Here is a 25,359-nt window from a genome sequence, read left to right on the forward strand (position 1 = left end):
TACAATTTTTGTCGACAATTTTTTTTTATTTTTTTTTATTTTTTTTTTTTTTATTGTCAACGTTGTCGATAACGTTGACTAATTGTTTCAGCCCTACTTATGAACACAAGTAAGGCCCTGAAGGCAGGTTACACTGTTACATAGGTCTGTTCTTTGTTTCACTTGGATGCTTATCAGTACAGCTGGCCCGGTCTCTTTAAGGCCAGTAGTCTTGTCTGGGTTAAACGAGCTAGATGTAAGAACATGTGCATGTGTTTCTTGTACTCTGATTTGCACAGTAAATTTCAGCCACGTTTGTTATTGTGTCAGTATAATAGTTTTTACTGATTATCTGATGACACAAAGTGGCTGTTGAGAGGTGAGATTGCTGAGCATAGTGTTATGAAAGGGTTTGCGTCGGGCATTTGTGGAACTATAGAATTGATTAATTGTGTGCCATAAGACTGTAAAGGGGCGGTCACACTAGGCTTTGAGCATGTTTTCAGGACAACGCAACTGACCAGGATATGATGTCACATGGGAGGGCTTCTGGTGTATGTAAATAATAAAAAAATATTATATCAAAATATAAAAATATATTGTCTACTCACAATCCTGCAACAGTTAAACACCCTGAGCCAACAGATCAGCATGTGACATTTCGATCTTCTATTAGTCGCGTCCTCTCGTCATACGGATTCAGGGTTCAGAGTTCACCAAACTTGAACTTCCGATATGCAGCGTAGTATGAAATTTCTTTGCATGAGGTTGCGTTTCTGGTCTCCTGTGTACGGATGCGTTTGAATGGGTGTGAATGGAGCGCAAATGTAGTGTGACCGCCCCTTAGGAATGCAGGTAAAGGTGTTTAAATTCGTGTGAAATCAGGGGGTAATGGGCGAATCTACATGTGCCGAAAAACCTTGAACTTTCCGTCTGCAGCGGAGTGTGAAATTTCTTTGCGTGAGCTTGCGTTTCCGGACTCAAATGTTCAGATAATTTGAATGGAAGTTAATGGAGTTCGAAGTGTACTGTGACTGGGGTTTAGTGCTAAATTTATTATCCAAGTTTTCTGTTGTACTTGCAAATGTTTCGATGTTTACAATATTTTCAATGCTGATATTGGTTATTGGCTATTCCCAAAAATAATTATCGAATGTCGTAGGGGTGAGCAATATAAACTAAAATTTATATTGCAATATTAACGATAATAATAACGATATACAGTTTTTTTTTTATGATATAAAGTCAGAAGTTTACATACACTTAGGTTGAAATAATCAAAACTAAGTCATTTAGGACATCTACTTTTCCAACAATTGTTTACAGACAGATTGTTTCACTTTTAATTGACTATAATCACAATTCCAGTGGGTCAGAAGTTTACATACACTAAGTTAATTGTGCCTTTAAGCAGCTTGGAAAATTCCAGAAAATGATGTCAAGCCTTTAGGCAATTAGCCAGTTAGCTTCTGATAGGCTAATTGGCTAATTTGAGTCAATTGGAGGTGTACCTGTGGATGTATTTTAAGGCCTACCTTCAAACTCAGTGCCTCTTTGCTTGACATCATGGGAAAATCAAAAGAAAACAGCCAAGACCTTAGAAAATAAATAGTGGACCTCCACAAGTCTGGTTCATCCTTGGGAGCAATTTCTAAACACCTGAAGGTACCACGTTCATCTGTACAAACAATAGTATGCAAGTATAAACACCATGGTACTACACAGCCATCATACCGCTCAGGAAGGAGACACATTCTGTCTCCTACAGATGAACATGGTTTGGTGCGAAAAGTGCAAATCAATCCCAGAACAACAGCAAAGGACCTTGTGAAGATGCTGGAGGAACAGGTAGACAAGTATCTATATCCACAGTAAAACAAGTCCTATATCGACATAACCTGAAAGGCTGCTCAGCGAGGAAGATGCCAGACTACAGTTTGCAAGTGCACATAAGGACAAAGATCTTACTTTTTGGGGAAATGTCCTCTGGTCTGATGAAACAAAAATTGAACTGTTTGGCCATAATGACCATTGTTATGTTTGGAGGAAAAAGGGTGATGCTTGCAAGCCAAAGGACATCATCTCAACACTGAAGCATGGGGGTGGCAGCATCATGTTGTGGGGGTGCTTTGCTGCAGGAGGGACTGGTGCACTTCACAAAATAGATGGCATCATGAGGAAGGAAATTGATGTGGATATATTGAAGCAACATCTCAAGACATCATCCAGGAAGTTAAAGCTCGGTTGCAAATGGGTCTTCCAAATGGATAATAACCCCAAGCATACATCCAAATTTGTGGTAGTAGCCCGAGCTCTTATCTCTGAACATGTATGGCAGTTTGAAGGCAGACCAGGCCTGTAATTATACCGACATAGTAGGCTATGTCCATGAGGCGAGTTGGTGCCTGAACCAGTATGCCCTCCCAGGCCTCTTTTACCCTTCTACCCCTATCATAAATCAAAGGGCCAGCTGTCAGCAGCTTATTATCTGTGTAATTATCTCATCCTGCGGTCTTGCTTTATCTCTAAGAACCCCTGCATGGGCCTCACTGCCCGGCCTGTGCCTCGCCCAGATGGACTACTGCGTGAGCTGCGGCGCCCCATTATTCACCTCCTACGTACTAGAGTCTCTGATCCTGCCCCTCTGCATGACCCCGTGCTTTATATTATTTATATTTGTAATGGTGTTTTTTAATCATTTTTTTTAATCAACATGAATTTTGACTTTGGGTAGTGTTGTCAAAGTAATTGTTTCCTGCAAAGGCAAAACGCTAGCCTGATCTCATGGAAATTGCGTGACTGTGACTGAAAAATGGCATTACGTGGTTCATTACATATATTGTAGAAGTTCTGAGGTGAAATGTCCACTGTGGGCAAATGTTTGTACAAACAGACAAGATTTTTCAAGTTAAAGGGGTCATGACCAGAGCATGTGAGCGGAGCGGTGTGACACTCAGCTCAGTAACCCGCTACATGCGTGTGCAGTCCACTCAACCACTCAAGTACTGCTTGCACTCACTGGTAAATTTATTTTTGCTTAAATCCTGCTCCGACATGAAATTTCTCTGTAGTATACTTGTTTCCAGGCAAGTACACGGGGCGTGGCTACAGTGGCCCGAGCAACTGCCCCTTTGCCCACATGGGCTGAGGTGCCTCTCTGGGTGAAACATAAGCTAGGCTATAAGCTGACATTTATTAAATGATCAAATGCATAGTAATGTACACATCTGAAATTATGTGATTGTATTTTGTGTTAGTATATAAAATCTTGCTGTTTATTTTGTAATGATTTACAATGACTGTTATGATAATCGGGTCAACCAGACTTTCGTTATCATTTGTAATCAGTCAAACATTTCTCTGTAAGCACATATGCCATTGAATATCTTCAAATAATGCCTTAACATTTTGTCAGTTCTAAATTACCTTTATTTACTTTAAACAAGTCATCAAACATGACTCTACAAGTGATACAACAATGTGCGGTGGCGCGGAAACTCACATATGCGCAAATTCGCGATTTTCAGTTTAAACTGGACCCGAGTGTCACAACCGATCTTTTCAACTTTAAGTTTGTCAAAGAGTCATTTATGGCAATAATGAAAACATGGACTGGTACCAAGAAAAATATTACAGGTAAAAGTGAAATTCATAAAGATCAAAAGATCATGTGTTGTGCATGTGCTCTTTACGTGTTGTGCTTGTGCTCTTTTTAACCATGGACTTAGCAAATAAAAAATATTCGTCCTGCATAAACTGAGATTTTGTCCAATACTGTATATATTTGATCAGGGGTTTTCAAAGTGTTAAACAGTAAGCCCCCCCTCACAAAATTTACAAGACTGTTCCCCCTTTTTTATTTTTTATAAAACATACAGAAATGTTGGATATAGGCCTTTACAAAGCCAAGTAAATAATAAATAAAGTAGCCTATGATAAATGTTAAAATAAATAAATAAAAGTCTTCCACTAAAAACAGCGGTGCATTCTGGCCACTTATTTGAAGTTTTATCAGTTATTGTCCTCTAGTGTTGCATTATTAAAAGCCATCATATTTCAGGCGTTGGAGCAATTCACCAATAATGATCAATAACCTTAAATTCAGTCTGACAGACTCATTCAGCAATGCGTCATACACTGGATGCGTGATAAACATTTGGCAATAAATATTTCTATTAATATTATTAAACCGTATTTTGCATTATTTGAATAAAAAAATACCTGTTTGTCCTTATGACAATGGGATTATTTAACTTTTTTTTCACCCTTATTTGTGATAAAATCACATCACATGAGCCAGTCTCCATCTCTGTGTTAATCAAACACAAACGCATGAAGACCCGTCGACCCAAATTCATGTTGAACGTTGTGATTTTGTTCCACATTTTCGGATTTTCTGTGTCCTAGATAAACTTTTGCAGCCATGTTTTCCACTGTGGTGACAAGACGTGAGTCGCAACAGATATTCTTAGTTGACCGTTTATGTCATTTGTTTTGCTCACGTCTCATCAGCGGTCATCAGAATTTCATTCTTATTCAATACGAATTTATCCATGTATTATACTGCATTTATTGTAATCGTTACTGTCCAAATGGTGAGTTGATTCCTCAAACTCCAGTTTGTTTCTTCCTCGATATAACATGTCTACAGATGCAGAATATTTGGATGAATGAACAAAGGCAGTGCCATATGGCTTTATAATAGACTTGTGAGCTCACAAGCGCACTCTGAAGGAGAGCAGGGAGATTTTATAGAGCAGCGTATAGGAAATCCACGTGCGAGCGGAGAGATTCGCGCTCACGCAACCGGTACATTTGCGCTCTCGCATGATATGCATTGCGTTCGTGACATTTAACAGAATTATAATGCCATAGAGCTACTGTCTATTCAGCTGGACTAGCCAATTATTTTCATTTATCTTCACAATACATTTTTATTGTATTTATAAATCTTATTTATTTTATCTTTTGAATTTATCGTAATTCTTGGCGCCTCCCCTGACATGTCCTGGTGCCCGCCTGGGGAGGCGTGCCTCCCGGTTTGAAAACCGTGGTATTAGGTGAAATCATGTTTAATGATCCCAAAACAAATTAAAATTATTTAATTCACAAATTACACTGCTTAGTTTAAGAAAAGTTTTTTTCTAATGTACAATAATTTATAGCTTTTTTCTCTGTGCATGAATGCAGCGAGTGATGTCAGAAGATGTTATCCACAACCACTAATCTAGAGTCAGTTTTTTTACATTTCACTTATCGTTAAGGTGTGGATTTGGCTTTGGGAAACTGATCAGCAGTTATGTGGCACTTCATCCCGAAGCAGAAATAAAAAGCAACAAGCGGTCGATTAAGTGAGATAATTCTGCTATGAAATTCTCTATTCGATAGTGGAAATCTTTACCAATCAAATGCTCAATTGTACAATGAAGGCATGAAAGCAGAATGCTCTGCCTATAAATAAGGACACACTGATCTGCAAGATCATACATGTTTATTAGTTTTGATGCAGGGATTTTTTGTGTGTTCACCGGGATTCAAAGAAATATGCTTTGCCAATATACAGTATTATTAAGCTAACATTCAATTGAGGGTAGGGTTGGGAATCGTAAGGATTTTTTACAAATTTTACAATTCCGGTTCCGATTCCTCTATATTATTCCGATTCCTTTACGGTTCCAGTAACGATTCCAGTAATTCTTTTACTACCTTTTTTTTTTTTAAATAATTATTTGGAAATGAGAAATGCAACTCTTATTGCATTTACTACCCTCTGCTGTCTGTTACCAAATAATGAGTTAATTTCAGGGTTCTACAGAGCAGATATAACCAATCAGAAATAAATTTAATACACTTCTTGTAAAAGGTGGTTTGCAGACTTTTTAGAGACATAAATACAATCCAATAATAGATACTACCTATATTTTAAATAAACAGATCTAAACCAACAAGAAAAGTGATGGCATATTTCATTAATTTATTATTTTATAAAATTCCACATATTACAACAAAACTCATGTATCTTTAATTATACATTGTCATATGAACAACCAGTCAGTAACTGCCCAGCTTGATTTAACAGAGACACAAGTCATCATTAAATAAACAGTAACAGTTCCAGAGACAGTTTAGACTGTTTTGTAGCCTAATGTTGTACTTCAAGCTTGTGAGACTTCAACAGTTCTTATTTAATTTCGAGTTGGACATTCATAACTTGCACATCAGTATAAGATTACTTGTATACCGGACTATAAATGGAAGCGCTGTATGTTTCCGGCTCATTAGAATGGTTCTTTCGGGATCGGACTATACTGGGAGCACAGTATGTTTCGCGCTGTAGATTCAAAAGAGCCGGCACTGGTAGATCTGTGTGTTTTACGCTGTATAGTCAGTAGAGGGCAGCGCCGCTGCAGAGATGTGCTGCTGGAAACTCTGTCAGAGTATTTCAGGACGGTGTTCCAGCCGCTTCAGCAGAAAATTGAACACTGGAGAACCGTTAACAGAACCGAAAGTCACGAAGATCATACGATTCCTGTATTTTTTTAAAAATGGAACTGGTTCTGAACAAGAATCGGTTCTTGGTTCCCAAGCCTAACTGAGGTGCTCTAACATTCACAACCGCCGGGTACTATAAAAACATACTGTAAGTTTCAGTACTCAAAACTTCCTCCTCACTGCAAAAAAAATCATTTGTTGAAACCAAGCTGCCAAAACGACTCATTCTCTACTTCCTCCACGTTGTGATGTCACACTGTGGTAGACATTTGCATCTGACCGCCTCCACAACAACACATCAACGCCTACTTTACCGTATTACTTCCGTAGCCCCGCCCAGTAGTGGAGAGCAGTGAGATGGCAGGTCAATCAAGAGCAGAGAGCCAATCATAACAGTGGGCGTTTCTGACAGAGGGTCAGAATAAAGGTGGCAAATTATCATGTTTTACAAAAATACACTTTTTGTGTGCAAAAAAAAACTTAATATTACAAGTGAATCTCAAGGAACATATTAAAATAATAAAAAAAGTCATGTCATGACCCCTTTTAATGCTTTACCAAGATTTTAATTGACAGAACCCAATGTCCCTACCCTAAACCTTAAACCTAAACCAAACCGATAATGTCATTACAAGCAAATGTGAGATGAAAAGCACAATTGCTGAAGCAAACGTCATTTTGTGGTCGTTTGTCATTTTGACACTTTTGGCTCACGTGTCGACTCGCAAGCTCTTCAGGACTTGTACCCGGGACCTTTACGTTGCCAGTATGACGCTCTATCAGTTGAGCTACCGAGCAACTTGATCACATTTGTACTGCAATGCAGACGTTAAAATGTATCACTTTACAAGTCATGCATTATAGTAAAAAGTGTTTTGATGTCATAAGATAACATTGTGTGAGGAACACAGCGAAAACAAAGTGTATATGAACATTATGATAATCTGTTGTTTTACTTGTGATTTGTGTGAAAGGGAAAAAAGTAATTGTTGTAACACCTCTACTGTTTTTCATCAAGAAACTGCTGCTATACATACAAAAAATTATTTAGCAAAACTGTAGATATTATAACGTGATTTTCAGCTAAACTGATACAGATTTCCCGATTAGATTCCGATTCACAAGCTTTCGATTCCGATTCGATATCGATTAACATGGGTATATTTCAGTTATAATATCCCTTATGCTTACATATAAAAGAAATTATCTCCCAGCTAATGCTGTTAATTATACAAGGGATCTTTATCTAGGTACATTAGGAAAATATTAATTTTACTAATTATATTTTATTACTTTTTCTTCATTTTGGTCACATTTTGGCTTTTTAAAAATAAACAAATAAATGTATTCAATCGATAAATATGATATTATATTTCATATATTATTTTTGTTACATATTTGTTAAATTGCATAATTTGTACTATTTACAAGTATTTACATTGATTTGTTGAACACGTGCTAAAACCGGTACTGTCTCCTTAACAAATAACGCAATTTCTGTAAAAAAAAACGCCTTTAACTGAGCGCATGTTAACTAGAGAGGACTTGAATAGCTTTACCTCATTTGTGCGCTGCATGATTAGAATGAAATGTTTTTTTGTAGTTGTTTGACTGGAAAGAACATAAAGGGTATTAAAAGAGACAGTATTCAATGACAAATGTGTCGTGTGGATCTCATCCTTGAACATACATTACACGGAACAACTTTTACTCTCAACACGCTGTGAAAGGATCTCGCTGCTGAACACTTCATGACTAAACTACACAATTACTGGTCAGTGAAATGTAAACATTTACCATCCAGTTGCCAAATATATTCACTTTAGTCGCATAGCGCGAAATTTGGTTACAAATGCGAGTGATTTCCTTTCATTGTAGTAGAGTGTTGCGCATTGAGTGAAAGATTGATCTTGAGATTTAAGGAGCTGGTTGATGTCTACGGTGCGGCTCAGTGACGCTCGGACATGGATTTCAACTGAACGACACACAAACGTGCCGTTCGTGACATTTATGCAGTATATTCACTTCAAATTACCCTTTTTGTGTATTAAAATGTGATTGGAATTAGAATGCCCAGTAACCGCGGTTAGATCAAATAACCACGATCAGACGATTATTTAATAATCGTGACAGGTTTATTTAAGCGTTAAAAGTAATGCAAGTTCTTGCATACAGTGGGTATCCATTCAGAATAGGCTTTCTACTGCTGCGATCACCGCGTGAATGAGTCATTAGCAGCTCTAAACCGCTAAGAATTTCAACAGGCCAGAGCTGAACGCCTCCGAGCTCTTTCTCCCAATGTAACGACCATTAAGTTGGAGGCGGTAACGGCAAGTTACGCTAGTTTTGCCCACTGCCATAGAAAAAAAAAGGGAAGAACAACAAACTTAAAAACACCACAACATTTATTTTCTGGCTAAACATTGCAATGGAGACGCATGATAAAGACTTTCCTGCAGCATTCAGCATTCACGAGCATTCCAGAGCAGCCTGTATTTCTCCTGAGGTTACCTGTGGGTTTTTCTTTGTATCCCGAACAATTCTTCTGGCAGTTGTGGCTGAAATCTTTCTTGGTCTACCTGACCTTGGCTTAGTATCATGAGATCCCTGAATTTGCCACTTCTTAATAAGTGATTGAACAGTACTGACTGGCATTTTCAAGGATTTGGATATCTTTTTATATCCTTTTCCATCTTTATAAAGTTCCATTACCTTGTTACGCAGGTCTTTTGACAGTTCTTTTCTGCTCCCCATGGCTCAGTATCTAGCCTGCTCAGTGCATCCATGTGAGAGCTAACAAACTCATTGACTATTTATACACAGACACTGATTGCAAATTAAAAAGCCACAGGTGTGGGAAATTAATTGCCATTTAAACCTGTGTGTGTCACCTTGTGTGTCTGTAACAAGGCCAATCATTCAAGGGTATGTAAACTTTTGATCAGGTCCATTTGGGTGATTTCTGTAATCATTATGATTTAAAAAGGAGCCAGACAACTATGTGATAATAAATGGCTTCGTATGATCACTATCCTTAAATAAAAGACAGTTTATTTGCATGATCAGTCATATTTTCAAAATCAATGCCAAAATGTCACAATTTCTGCCAGGGTGTGCAAACTTTTGAGCACAACTGTATTTACACTAATAACAAAAACTCAGTAGGGCTTTATTAATTCTGGCAGTTTGTTGTTCATTAAATTACTAATTGATTTTATAATGTTGCATAATATGTGGTAGCAGCGTTTTGACGAGGAAAAGACATTCAGATTTCATACAGTGTCATAATCTGACAAGACCATCATATTGTGAACGGGAAACACAAGTTAACATGGTGTTAACGCTGTGTATATTTGTCCTGACCCTATTTTATTTTTGAACCAGATCGAATCTCCTGCATCAGTAAGTTTTTATTTTTATTTTATTTGTTTTGCATCATTCTGCAGTTCAAGCTAATTATACCACTTATTTTCATCTGTACAGGGATGCCAACATTATGTAGTAATTTTATTCAGAACTCAGCCCAAGTTAAACCGTAACACCGGAGAATGACAGAGAGGGAACACATACAATAATGTTCCACACTATTGTGTTTTTTTTTTTAGTGAACTCTCCCTTTACAAACTTCATGTGTCTGAATTCGAGGTTGTATATTTATTGGATGTTGTGCAGTCACATCATGTTTTCCCTCTCTTTATGTATAGCATTTTTCCCCTCATGTCTATTTTTGGCAGTGGTCCTATGAAACAGTCCTCTTCCTTTACTTTGAAATGTGTTTGTGTTACAACAGTATATCTTTGCTTATTACCAGCAATAACAAACCCATGCCCAGAGGCAGTGAACATATTTAGGTTATGGATGTTTGTTCTCTACATTTTTTTGAAGATTAGGCCCAGCAATGTTTTTGTGTGTTTAAAAGTGTGATTTCCTCTTTCTTTCTCTCTTGGAGCATTATGGCCTTTACAGTAACTTCTAACTGAGCCCTTGAAAAAAATGAGCCTGTATGTTCAGGCAGGAACGCACGGTAGTCCATGCCTCATTAATCCCTGTTTAAACTGCATGCATACTTCAGTCTTCGAGCTCAATGCTAATTGGCCAGTGCTTAGATCATATGCTTTTATATATAGACATTCTTGCTTCCATAATCGAGGATAGCTGCTCCAGTTCGGCCGTGGCTGGAACCCTAACCTAGCAAATGATCTTAAGCTTTGGGTTTTGGGACAAAGGCCCTGTTTCTTTAATTGACTCGGGACATTGCACTTACAGTGCCATACTGTACATGTGGCAGTGCCGTTTGAATGGAGCTCTGTCTCCGACTGTCCGGCAGATGAGTCACTTTAAGTAGGACCTGGGGGTTGTTGGAGTTTCCTCTGGGTTCAGTGAACAGTGTCAGGACTGAAGGCCGTATCAGGGCACAACATGGAATCTTTTTGTTAAATTTATGTGAGTGAATCTCATGAAAACTTTTCCAGGTTTTCCAGAAATTAAAAAAAAAAAAAAAAAAAAAAAAAAATATATATATATATATATATATGTATGTGTATGTGTATGTATATATATATGTATGTATGTGTATATATATATATATATATATATATATGTGTGTATATATATATATATATGTGTATGTGTATATATATATATATATATATATGTGTGTGTGTGTGTGTATGTTTTAGTTTTTTTTTTGCTTAAAGAAAATGAGGCCTTTTTTTTTTTTTTTTTTTTTTTTTTTTTTAAACTACCATTGAGATTTTGTTTGCATTTTGACAAAGAAATAATTCACCCATTAATTCCAATTGTCACCTTTAACTTGTATTAAACTATGCAATTATGCATAATTTTTTTTTAAATCTTCACACGTCTTTTTGCTATGATGAAAGTGAAAAGTGACTCTATAAAGGACAGAAAAACACCTTAAAACAACTGTAAAAGTGGTTGATATGTCTATTTTCCAAGACTTTGGAAGCCATACTATCACTTTTTATGATGAACACAACGAAATTTGACAGCCTGGAGTCACCATTCATTTTCATTATATGATGAAAAAATGTGTGACGATTTAAAAAACCTTTTTTCCACAGAAGAAAGTCATACCCCCCACAAATTCACATTACCACAATGCAACCGGACGTTTTACTATCAAGTTTTTTTGTAATTCCAATTATTCTCATTAGATTCACATTAATGTAATATAGCATTGTTGTGGTATTTCAGTAAAATTGACTGTAATACAATATTTCTTTACTCTTAGCAGCATAAATTAAAATCAGTGCAACAAATACTATGTGGCAGGGTGAACAAGAGACAGACACAGTGGATGTGGCGTCAAGAATCGGAGAGGCATTTATTGGAAACAATAATAAACTTAAAAATGTCCAAAAGGGTAAAGTGTGAGCAGTTCACCCCCGGCGACTCATTATGGCAGAAGAACGGGTCCGGCAGCGCGTCCACTCATCCGACCACGCCCAGCTCTGGTCCTGGGCGTGCGAGGATGCCAGTGTGTGCACACATGGAGATTTGAAGCCGGCTCCCCGAGAAGAGGTGCGCACTGCGTTTTAAAGACAGCGGTGATGAAGCATTACCCCCATCAGGTGTGCTTCATTCACCGCTGACCAAACGAGGCTTCTTAATTATGCACCTCTTCTCGCTCTCCCGCCCAACTCCTGTTGTGAGCCTGGCTGAAGGGCAGCCCTAAGAGGCAGGGCGACGATGACGAGCCAGAGGGGCGGATCATTCCTCCACATCTCCCCCCGCCCCCCCAAGCGTCACCCCGTCGGCACCTCCTCCCACGCTCACATCCAATCATGGAATCCAGAGCCGGAGGTGCACACTCTTTATCCGCCCACATGGGAATGCTACTTCCTCAACCAGGCCCTAGGTTCGGAGTGGACGTAAGGGGGACTCCTCTCCGGGCCAACTCCTCCTCTCACTCACACCCAGGTGGGAGCAGAATAAAAACACGAATTAATATGACAGCATCAGACAGCTACAGGGTAAATACTTAAGTGCCACTTACCCTTTGCTGCAGCTGGGTGGCCGTCCTCGTGTTCCCTCCGTCCCACTCCAGGCTTTCCATCGAACCAGCGAATGAGAGGAACAGTGACGTAACTGTTGGTGCCCAACTGTGCTGTCTTTGCCCACAAAAGTGCCTGCATTCTCCACCACTGTGGCAGGGTGAGCAAGATACCGACACAGTGGGTGTGGCGTTAAGCCTCAGAGACATTTATTGGAAACAATAATAAACCTAAAAATGTCCAAAAGGGGTAATAAAGTGTCCAAGGGGAAATAGTGTTCATAATAAAAGGGGGAATCTGGCATCCTCGTGGTGAATGGGGCTCCGTGAAAGGGACGGGGTAGTGTTCATAGGGAAAGCCCAGGCACGGGCTGGGTCAGTTGGCCGCTTACGCTCCCCTGCAAAGTCCACAGCGCGTGGGGCGGCGGCGTCACTGGCAGTCTGTCTTCCCAGGCCCGCAGCAAGCGTGAGGGGAAGGCGGCCCGGCATCTAGCCCGTCGGCGGCAACATGAGCAGTTCACCCCCGGCGACTCATTACGGCGTCTGGGGGTTCGTAGAACGGGTTCGGCAGCGCGTCCACTCGTTCAATCACTCCCAGCTCTGGTTCTGGGCGTACGAGGATGCCAGTGTGCACACATGGAGATTTGAAGCCGGCTCCCCGAGAAGAGGTGCGCACTGCGTTTTAAAGACAGCGGTGATGAAGCATTATCCCCATCAGGAGGCTTCTTAATTATGCACCTCTTCTCGCTCTCCCACCCAACTCCCATCATGAGCCTGGCTGAAGGGCGGCCCTAAGAGGCGGGGCGACGGTGACGAGCCAGAGGGGCGGATCATTACGCCACAACTACCATGATTTATAAAAAAATGTGCTTAGAAATAAATATGTATTGTATATTACTAGGGCTGGGCAATATGTAAAAACAATTTTATCAATAATTGCCATAAATTTTGCAATATCCGATTACATCGTCAACACCCCTGCCGAGGGTCGGTGAATTTTTTTGCTTCATTGATTTTGCTTTAAAAACGTAATTCATTTATTGAAACACGAAAAACATAAACAAAAGACATTTCTAAATTCAAATTGCACTTTAACGAAAAAACCAACAAAATAACGAAGTGATGAAAAAATCGTATTTAACCACCTCCCCAAATCCAAACATTTATCATCTCCAATTACCCCATTTGCCATCATGCAAGTATTAGTCAATGACAACAGGTGTGAAATTACTAATAGCCAACAGATTAAGAACTAAAGACAATCATAAATGTAAAGATAATAATAAAGCCTAATAAATTCCCTTGTGTTCCCAAAATAATGCTGCCAAATGTGTGTTCTTATCGATGATAGTTTCACACCCTGGACACTGTTTAATATATTTGGTAACTTCCCAGATCCATGGATTTACCATTTCCCGATATTGTCGATCATCATTTCCAATCATCCATGCGATTATCTAATCAGCCAATCATGTGGCAACAGTGCAGCGCATAAAATCATGCAGATACGGGTCAGGAGCTTCAGTTAATGTTCACATCAACCATCAGAATGGGGAAAAAAATTGATCTAAGGGATTTGGACCGTGGCATGATTGTTGGTGCCAGATGGGCTGATTTGAGTATTTCTGTAACTGCTGATCTCCTGGGATTTTCACACACAGCAGTCTCTAGAATTTACTCAGAATGGTGCCAAAAACAAAAAACATCCAGTGAGCGGCAGTTCTGTGGACGGAAATGATGAGAGAGGACAACAGAGAATGGCCAGACTGGTTCAAACTGACAAAGTCTACGGTAACTCGTATAACCACTCTGTATAATTGTGGTGAAAAGAATATAATCTCAGAATGTTATTCTGAGATGCGGGTTGGCATTGTTTTGGCGGCACGAGGGGGACCTACACAATATTAGGCAGGTGGTTTTAATGTTGTGGCTGATCGGTGTATATTTTTATTAGTATATATTTTATTATATAATAGATAATTTTCTTTAAGCAAAATATAATTTCTACATTTTTTTTTCTTGTGATTTTGTATTGAAATGTGACCTAGACTTGTTGTTTACATGTTTTGAGAGATTCACCTCTGTGCTGATTGTATAGGGGAAAAATCTGCAGAATTCTTAAGCTGATATGGTATTCTGATTTAGTAACTGAAAGCAAATTAGCCAAAACATTTAATAAACAACCAGTCAGGGGTGGTGAATATGGTGATTTATTTATTTATTTTTCTCCCCTTTTCTCCCCAATTTGGAATGCCCAATTCCCAATGCGCTCCTTGTCTTAATGTGTTTACAAGAAAATTTCACTGCAAGAATTACATCACTTCTTAAGCATCCACAAGGACACTACAGGACCCATCGTGTCTTTGTTCTCACATGTAATAAAGAAAATTTGATAACAAAGCAGTTTAAATTCCTCCCAACAGATTCATTCTCTTGATCACATGCCGCAACCCTCACTGTCGACATCAAGTTGTTTTGTTTAAGAATGCATTGCTGATACCAAATGCCGATTAGAGAATATATTTGCCAAGTTTGTCAGCCCTCATAATGTCTGGTATGTCACCCAACCTGTGTTTGGTTGGAAAAAAACATCTATCTTCTAACTTCTGGGAATGTTTTAGGGAAATATGTGTTTTCTAGTTCAAGTTTGTGAAGTGGTTCCTGGTATCCTTGGGCCATTTGTTAATTGAGTTGATATGGTAAACAAGGCACAGCATGAACACAGGCACAGAATCTTCCTTTAAATCTGCTGCTATCCTTTAAGTAGTGTGCTGACCATCTGCTCTGCTGTGAGGTCCACAAATCCTCCCGAGAGCTTAGCAAAGTGCACTTCTAATACTCTCTGTATGGCCCTTATGCAATCTGGTTAGGCTTTACAGAGTGAACTGAAGTGGATATGAGTGGGTTTGTGTGTGTATTTGTGCTGCTTAGCAAACTATATCTGTTTGGGAAAGTAAAATGCAGGTTTGGGATTGGAAACCAGCTGAAAGATGATCTGTTATTTTACCATAATACTCTCAGGATTTAGAATATAAAAGGAACACAAAAGCAGCATGAGTAAATGATGGCAGAATTTTCATTTTTGGGTGAAGTACCCCTTTAAAACCCTAAAACAATCCTGATGTTTAAAAGATGTCTAATAGAGAGCAAAAGTGCCCGCCCAGTTTTTCAGATGTCATCATGGTCCAAAAACTATTTTTCCCAATAATTTCTCTTAAAATCCTTCTTAAAATTGGTAATAAAAGCTATGAACCAAACCAACCAGCTCTGCCAGTGAATCACAACATTACAAACTTTGATTTGCAGCAAAAAGTGTTTGAAAATTGGACAAAGAGACAAATATACAAGAAATAATACTCGGATGTCTACAAATATACCGGTAAGTTGTTTCAGGGCTACAGACTGCATTTTGCAACCATTTGTCCCGCCGACGCAACTTTTTTTATAGGTCGTGACTACAGTGTTGGCCACTCTCTCTCTCTCTCTCTCTCCGTTTATGCGCTGCCGTCTTCTGTTAAGCAACATCAAACTGCATACGCATCAAAAGCAGCGCTATTCACTACCCAGACCAATTATCAGCACGGCTCAATGGACAGATCTGCTCAAGCAAAGAGCAGGTGCATTTACTCGCAGAGCACAGATCATTACAGCACTGCAAGAACCAGTGAGAAGCACAGCGCGAGTTGCGGAAACCATTTGAGTTTGGCACCGAATTCTCAGGTGCAAACCTCTATGAAATCCCTTGGTGAGTAAAATAGTTTTAAACCACATTAAATGGCCCCACATTCTAAACCGCATTGACAAGAAGAACAGCAGAAAACACTATGACCTGCACAGATGAAAATAAGACTTTTTTTTTTTTTTACACATCAGCACACTTAAAAAATGACCTTGAATATACTATACTAACACTAACTGTATTCACTATAGTACTTCAGGCAGAAATATATTCATAATAAATATTACCACTATAGCTCTTTCAATTTTGTTATAAGCTGCATTAGGGTAGATAGGGAATGTCATTCATTTTTGTTACAAATATGGCAGTGGTACATTTTCATAAGGGGAAATGCAAAATAGAATTAAGTACTTGGAAGCCTGGACGCTGGAAACCTTTTGTGAATTGTGGACGAAGCTAGTTTTCCTTCTGGGTAAAATCTGTTCGCTTCTAACGCCCTGTGACTCTAGGAAAATGTAACTGGTTTTGTTTGACTTCAGAAATTCCAAGAGATGACTGAACTTGAATCAGTTAAGTGCCTGATGAAAGGAATCCCACTCAGTCGCACTATCAGAATAATCTAGCCCTATATAAATTAGGTGTTAACTTTTTACTTGTTAGCCTATAGATGACCAGTAAATGTACATCTGCATACTCAGCAACTCAAAATCAGTGCCTTACCTTTGAGTGAGCATTTCAATTAGACATAATTTGCAATATTGGTAATTGCACTTATTTTTGTAATATAATAATACCGCTTTAATTATTAGTTGCTGTCTTTACGTTTTAATTTTCCACCTTTGCTACTAAAAGAGGTGCTAGTGCCACCAACTGTAGAACAGCTATCAAATATTAGTCTGAAGATCTGAGTTTGAGAGTGTAGAGGCAGACTCGATTGAGTCATTTGCAGTGTGTCGTGGAAGTGGGAGGTCACTATACAGCTCTTTTGCCGCAGTTTGTTTGCTGCAGTTCTCTGATTGGTGGATCATTTCTCTTCAAGATCATGGGTAGTGTAGTTCTTCACCAGGAATTCTGTTATTATACACAATTGTTTAAAAATTAAATTAATTTTATTAAATGCTTCTGCATATATCATCGATTTAACAATCTCGGAGCTCAGAGTAGGTCTGTCTTCAAAGGTTTATAAGTTATCGGTAATAAGACTGTTGCACTCTATTATAAGCCCTTCCTTCATCCAGCAGATTTCAGTGTGCTGCAAATGTCATCTGTGTAGGTCCATGTGTCAGTCATATCAGTGACAATAGTATAGAAAATGAGAACAGAGGCTGCAGTGAGACCTGTCTCTGCACCTGAGTGCTCCGGCTGGACTCCAGATGTCTGTCTCAACAGCACAAGAGAAGGGCCTCATTGGCTCCTGATGAAAGATGGGCACCAGCAGACAAGGCCACATTGACCTCACAAGCACAAATAAATAAAGCCCTGCTCCTCAGTGAGCTGCTCTAGTTGAACACCAGATGCTTTTTGTGTTTGACTTGTTGTTTCAAAGATAGCCCATGCCCTCAACTGACCTAGAAGCTCTAAACCGGTCTCTTTGCCTAGTGCCTGCATTGTAGGGGTGTAAATCTTCGGGTTGAAAGCAAATCAATTCTATTCACGATTCATCGGTTTTCGATTCGATTCAAAACTGTTTTTGTTTTGCAAATATATAACGATTCAATTGGATACTCAATGAAATTCAATTAGGTTCGATTAACAATTTGATTCTGTATTTTTTTAAATGCATTTATAGGATTCCTTGTATACTCCCCTTAATGTGTCTAAGGCAAGAAAAAAGAAAGACAAAATGAATGCACCAAAAGCAGCTTAAAAGGAAACACATGAAATACATGTACATACAGGCCTCTTGGAATACAACAGTGTGCAATGTGCCGGTAAAATATTTTAGAGCCAAGCATAACTACAGAAGTATTCCATATTACACTATAAATATTCAGTGATTTTTTTTTTGTTGTAGATTTTATTAATTTGCATGACTTTTCCAGGCCTGGAAAACACAGTTTTAAAATTCCCTGATATTTCCAGGTTTTCCATGACCATGGGAACCCTACATCAGTAAAATTATAACATCATATTTAAAGCATTAAAGTAACATCATATTAGGGCTGGGTGATTAAAACAATATCAATATTTATTGAAAAAACAATCATTTTCGATATCGATGATAAACTTCCGATATTTAGCCTGTGTTCTACAACAAGACGATCGGATCAGGTACGTGTCTCTAAAAACGCAATCAGTTTGGCTAAGTAGTACTCCCAACTAGACAACTGCAGACATGAAATCAGCATTTTAGGAAGTATTAGTGGGCAGCCCTGCTGTCATGGAAACTCAGTGGCCGCTAGCTAGCAGCTAGATAGCTGCATTTGTCCACATCAAGTACAGTAGCTTCTGTGTCAAGATAATTGATTAGATCTCTTTTCGCCGTGCAATACTCTTCGATTACATCATCAAATACACCCAAACTATTGACCAAAACTAACAATTATGTCATATTTCAAGATTCATGCATACAAATCGGCAGGATAACTATCCATCAAGAATACGAGTGAATCGTTACAAACCTACTGCATAGATAGTTGCTTTTCTACATTTCCGAGTTGAAGGTAGTAGCGGACTGTACGTCCATGAGTTGTGTGCGCTAGCGGGTGGTCAAAGAAGAGCCTAAAAATCCGATGTGGGTATCTATTTTTATATTATTAATTTATGAATGCAACAAAAAAAATAAAATAAAAATGTGCACACAGCAAGTGCATCAAATTATCCAATATTTGGAGCAGGCAAATGGCAGTCAGTGTCAATGGCGCTTTACAAGAATGGCAAAGCATAGTGTGGACACACTGTCTCACCAAAGGATGTGAAACTGGGACTGGAAAATGATCAATTTAAGTGTTAAATTTAAGTGTTTTCTCCCCAATTTGGAATGGCCAATTTCCAATGCACTCTAAGTCCTCGTGGTGGCGTAGTGACTCACCTCGATCTGGGTGGCAGAGGACGGATCTCAGTTGCCTCCACGTCTGAGACCATCAATTTGCGCATCTTATCACTTGGCTTGTTGAGCGCGTTGCCGTGGAGAATAGCGTGAAGCCTCCACACGTGCTATGTCTCCGCGGCAACGCGCTCGACTCATCACGCGCCCCTTCGAGAGCGAGAACCACATTATAGCGACCACGAGGAGGTTACCCCATGTGACTCTACCCTTCCTAGCAGCCGGGCCAATTTGGTTGCTTAGTAATGTGTTAATTCTTATCAAAGTTATACTATACAAATAAAAATGACTTGACCTGCATCAAAACAGCCAGTTCAAACGGCAATGACTTTAAACTTTTATTATTATAAGATATTGTAACGTTGAAAAGACTGTTTTGAGCAACTGATTCATTATTACAACTAGGGCTGTCACTATCGATTATTTTAGTAATCGAGTAATCTAACAACTTTTCTGACAATTAATTGAGTCGTCAGAAAAAAAACTTTTATAGAGATATAAAAGCCATTTTATGTATTTATTTTTATTTTTTTAACTTTTGCATGCAAAACGGAATACAATATTCACAGTACTCGCGTGAGAGAAATTGTTTTACTCTTGCGTTGAGCTGCAGCAGTTGCGGGCTTTGTTGCGTGTGTGCTACATGCAGATCGCAAAAGCTTGTCGCTTGCCACATACCGTGTAAAATGCCATTAAGCATCTGGACATTCAGTTCCTTACGGAGTAAAAAGTTAATTTCACATGCAGAGATTTCTCCCTCAGGTAGGCCTAACAATCATCTTGAAATATAATTTACATGAGGAGAAAGATCACATCACATTCAAATGGTAATTGATTTACACAGAAGTCAAACGATAATAAGCTGAAAATAACCTTCTTAGATTGTCTGGTGTCAGTCAGATTTATTAACCAGAATGTATTTGTGCATCCGTAACTGTGTTTGTAACTTTAATCAAGTCTGACAGACATCTTTTTCGTGACATTATTTTATGTTGATTCATAAAAGCGTATATTGCAAAATGATTGTGTAGATAAATAGTTTTAAAGTGCATTCCAATGTATTTTTTGCTGAGTTCAGCGTGTCCCCTGCAGCAATGAAAGGCTGAGCTTCTCTTGCGCATCTGGACATGCAGCACCACAGTTGCATGCAGATGAGCTTACCGTGTGTTTGTGTCCAGCAGGTTTCTGAAAACTGGATGTCATCTTTTCAAGTGCTGTTACATTGCTGAAGTGATGTTTTGTAGGTCCTGCATTGTTTTGTAGGTCCTGCAAGTGAAGTGCTCTCACACAGCTGATACCTCTTGTTGTTATGTGTTCTCACCCTCGTCCGTGGACTGCATCGCTTCCGCCTTATTTTCGATTTGTCGATTCTGCAATTTTGTAATCGAGGAATTTTTGTAATCGAGTATACAGCCCTAATTACAATCGCTTCAGCCCCTCTCTCCTGGTAAACAGCAGCATGAATGCAGATTACACACAACGGTGTGATCACACGTCTCAGGGACGTTTCCCAAAAGCATCAAAATCTTAAGTTGATCGAAGAGACCATTGGCGCCAGTGGTTTCTACAATCTACTTAGGCTTATGATGCTTTTGGGAAACGCAGACCAGATCATAAGTGTGAAGTTACCGCCACCATGCATTTGTGTTTGGAAAAAAATAAACGAGTGCAACATTTTTTTCATAAAGCATTTAGGTTAAATGAAGTTGCACTAACCTGTGTGTATTCTGCAGAAGCAGTAGGATGTGTCCGAAGGTGTTTAATAAGGTTGCTGGTGTTTCCCCATTTGGCTTGAAATCTTTGTAGACATTCAGGGCAAATAGGTTTTCCTGGTCTCATCAGGCAAAACCCAAAATAATTTAAAATCTCATTACGTAAATTGCATTTTTTAAAAAGCTTCTCACTCTCCAAAGTTTTATTACATAGTACCGCACATACAGCATAACTTACGGTACTACCGTACCAACACCGGCAGTATTTTGAGGCTTTAGTATCGCGATACTACCGTAGCACCAGTATACCGTGCAACCCTATTGTCTGTTTGTTTGGCTTTTGCCCTATGTGGAAAACAAATGTGGGGTTGCGTGAACGGAAGCGGTTGGGAAGAAAATCACTGCAGGCAGAAAGCGGGTGAACATGAAGTAAAATTCAGCGGGAGCGTTTGGGTGTGGGATAGAAACTTGCGGGACGGGAAAAAAAAGTCCCGCGCAGACCCCTACCATAAGTCACGTCAGGGAGTGCTTTTGTAATGGAGATATCCCTTGGAGACTATTCAGGCATTATGAAGTGGACAGTTGTGAATCACATTTGTGTATCTGTTGGAGAAGGTGGCAGCTGGTGATTTTGGCAGAGGTCTGATGTTCTGTGCTCTGTTTTAGAGCAGATAGTGTCTGAGTGACCCAGTGTGTATTGAGACACAGATCTGTCCATTCTTGATAGTAAGGCTTAATTTGGTCTGTTTTTAATCTCTTACAAACCGTAGCTAATGGTTTAACTGTATCTGTTGTTTTGTACCATTATGTAGAACTTAATAAGTAGAATCACTCAATGATTACTTTCAAAATCTACATTGACAGCAGTAAATTACCTAAATGATTTGAGTGACATTGATTGCTTATTATTTTTATTTCATGGTCGAAAACTGATTTGTCTGATAATATATATAGATACTAGGGATGCAATAACTTATTGCTAAAATCGAAAATGAAAATCATCGACAACAATTTCATCATCGATTAGTTGAATATGTTCGGCGAGCATGAAGAAGCTCCGTCAGTGATGTCACTTTACAGCCCAAGGAAAAATGCATTTGCATGATGAAACTCATTTGAAAAATTACGGAGACAAATTGAAGCGGGAAAAACTCGACCCATGATGTCCAGTGCACAAGATCACTTTATAAACACTTTTGAAGAAGATCATAATAAGGGTACAGTTGAATGTGGACCAGTTGCTGCTTCAGGTGCTTTGACAGAGGGCGTGTGCTTAATAACTCTCATTACCTTTGAAACCTGGCATAGAAAAATGATTTAACATTTCTATTGGAAAAATAAGTCCTTAACATATTTTCATATATCGGCTAATTAAATTTAAAATATCAAAGTTTATAAAAAAAATAAAAATATTGGCCTATATAAATATGATATATTGCGCATCCCAGAAAATTACATTTTTGCTTGTAATTAACAGTCAGTGATCTCTTAATAGATAATAAACACAAAATGTTATATTTTCTCATATTTTTTGTGAATTCTAAGTCAAATTTATCTGTCAAATTTAGGGATACACCAATATTGAATTTCTGGGCCGATGCGGTAACTGATCATTCACAGCTCATTGTGGCTGATATCGATAATGGGTAATTTTTTATTTAGTTAGTTTTCATTTATAATCTTTTATCCTGAACTGCTATCTAATTAATTAAAAGCTACAAATTTTAAAAATAGGTGTCATTTAAAAGCTAGGAATCTGGATTTGACAATCTGACCAACTTTTGGTGTATGTAACATGAACCAGAAATGTGCCTATATTACAGATGTATGCTAATTTGAATGATGATAATAAATGACACAATTAAATAAATAATGATAAAAATAAATGAATGTATACACTTGCATAAATTGTACAGTGCCTGTTTATTTGAGTATTTATGATAATCCTGATGAATCTCACACCTCATAGTATCCCTATTGCTAACAGAGAAGGAATAGAGCTGTTCAGGTTGTAGTCCAAAAACATAATAATAGTAACATCATTTTGGAGCCATAATTTTTTTCTTGATTAAAAAAAAATATTTTGAAGCCGCATTGATTTGAAGCAACTTAGTTTTTAAAAATGCACATTTTACATTTAACATTTTACTTGCTGCTTATTATTCAATATGTAAATTCTTGATGTAAAAACTTGTATTGCATACAGCACTGGATTCACTTTATATACTTGATGCATATGTTTGTGCATTTAATTAATACATACATTTAAGTTCTTTAATTAAGTTTGTTCTCTCTGTAAATGTTCACTCGGTGTCTGTGGATATTGCACATTATATGTTGTCACTCTGTGAGAAGCACGCAAGTAAGAATTTCATTGTACTTGGTAAATTTTTACTCTGTACATATCACAATAAATGATTTGAGTCTACATAAAGGCTGTCACAATTGTATAATTTCACTTAGCATTATTATTTATAAAAAGAAGTTTTGAAAGTTTATAAAATGCTGTCCATGTTCAGAGATATAACGCACATACACACATACTGGTCTGGGCTGCATTTCCCAAAAGCATCGTAAGCCTAAGTAGATCGTAGAAACCATTAGCGCCAGTGGTCTCTACAATCATCGTAAGCTTGCTATGCTTTTGGGAAATGCAGCCCTGATAAGCTTCTGAGTTTATTGTACTGCTTCACATTTTCTTTCCACCATAAAAGCAGATCCTTGTCCATTGGTATGAATGGCTCCAATAGGAACTGAATACCAATATATAATTAAATAAGAAGTTTCGCCACACTTGAATTTGCTTGAAAGCACACACAAATGACACCATCACAGCTCCTTCTCTCAAGCAATACCTCAATAACACCCATCCAGAGCATCCCCCAGTAGACTCATTAACTCAAGTAACTGTGATTTAGTAAGAGATTCAGAGGAAAAGTACAGCATAATTCAACTCTGCTCATGGCAGGTAAATGCTCAAAGGACAATCAATTTGCAATTATTGAATAATGTTTTTAATAGTCAACCAGCTGGTGCAGAACAATTATTTGATTAGTCGATTACTCATGCACATCCCTACTGTCCAGGTACTGGCATTGGCCGTTGGAAAACCCTTAGCGATCAACCACTAATATTTACTCTGTTTCTTCTTTTCCCTTTTTCTCTGGCAGTTGTAATGTCTTGAAGCAGCGTCCGGCCCTTTTGAAGGATGTGCAGTGAGTGCTGATGGAAACTGCTGCTCCAATATGAGTGTTCATGATGTTGGTGGGAGACGACGCTTTGAAGACTCTGAGTTCACCCTGCGCATCTACCCCGGGGTCATCGCTGAGGGTACCATCTACTGCCCTGTCACCGCCCGCAAGATCACCTCAGCCGCGGAGGTCATCGAGCAAGTCATCAACCGGCTGCAGCTAGACCGGACGAAATGCTATGTTCTGGCGGAAGTAAAGGAATTTGGCGGGGAAGAATGGATCCTCAACCCTACCGACTGTCCCGTCCAGCGGATGATGCTGTGGCCTCGCATGGCCCTGGAGAACCGCTTCAGCAGCGAGGACTACCGTTTCCTGCTGCGCGAGAAGAACCTCGATGGTTCCATCCACTATGGCAATTTACAGATGTGGCTTCAAGTCACGGAGAAACGACGACGTATGGTGGAACGTGGCTTCCTGCCACAACCCTTACCGAAGGACTTTGATGACCTTTGTAACCTGCCGGATCTCAACGAGAAGACCTTGCTGGACAATTTGCGTAGTCGCTTCAAGCAAGAGAAGATATACACCTATGTTGGAAGTATCCTCATAGTCATCAACCCCTTTAAGTTTTTGCCTATTTATAACCCCAAATATGTCAAGATGTACGATAATCATCAGTTGGGGAAGCTGGAGCCACACATTTACGCGGTGGCGGACGTGGCTTACCACACTATGCTGCAGCGCAGGCAAAATCAATGCATTGTAATTTCTGGCGAGAGTGGCTCGGGCAAGACCCAGAGCACCAACTTCCTCATCCACCATCTCACAGCTCTCAGCCAGAAGGGCTTTGCTAGTGGAGTGGAGCAGATCATTCTGGGTGCTGGACCAGTGCTGGAGGTAAGCTGAACTAATAATGGTTTAGGTGGACGTCACAGGTGCATCCATTGCATGGATGGCATCTAAAAAAAACCTTAAAAAGATCATTTAATCATCATAAGTTTAATAGGTTTGCTACCAAAGTTGATTTCCATACTTCAGGCAAACCACAGTACTACTTTTTTACTGCTTTATTCAGATGAAACGCTTTCTTACACATGTACTACTAACCAGGTGTGACGAAACATAGCAACAAATCCTATCTCCCCCATGTTATTTTAAGTTTTTGTCATAACCAGCTGCAACAATATTTTGTAAGTCTCTTGGTTTCCATTTCTGTTGTTGCACTGGGTAGCCCAGCCCACAGT

The 25,359-nt window shown here is 38.9% G+C and overlaps 1 protein-coding gene across 2 annotated transcripts in view; it reads left to right on the plus strand.

Annotated features, from left to right (window-relative positions):
• Positions 1–25,359, plus strand: part of LOC127441974 (unconventional myosin-IXAa-like) — a 229,018-nt gene that overhangs the window by 33,080 nt on the left and 170,579 nt on the right. For both annotated transcript variants that reach the window (XM_051699623.1, XM_051699711.1), the window contains exon 2: positions 24,095–25,012. In XM_051699623.1, coding sequence (XP_051555583.1) covers positions 24,170–25,012 — 843 coding nt within the window. In that variant the 5' untranslated portion in view covers positions 24,095–24,169. The remainder of the gene's footprint in view (positions 1–24,094; positions 25,013–25,359) is intronic.

The sequence above is a fragment of the Myxocyprinus asiaticus genome, chromosome 1, assembly GCF_019703515.2.
Source record: "Myxocyprinus asiaticus isolate MX2 ecotype Aquarium Trade chromosome 1, UBuf_Myxa_2, whole genome shotgun sequence".
Taxonomy (NCBI): domain Eukaryota; kingdom Metazoa; phylum Chordata; class Actinopteri; order Cypriniformes; family Catostomidae; genus Myxocyprinus; species Myxocyprinus asiaticus.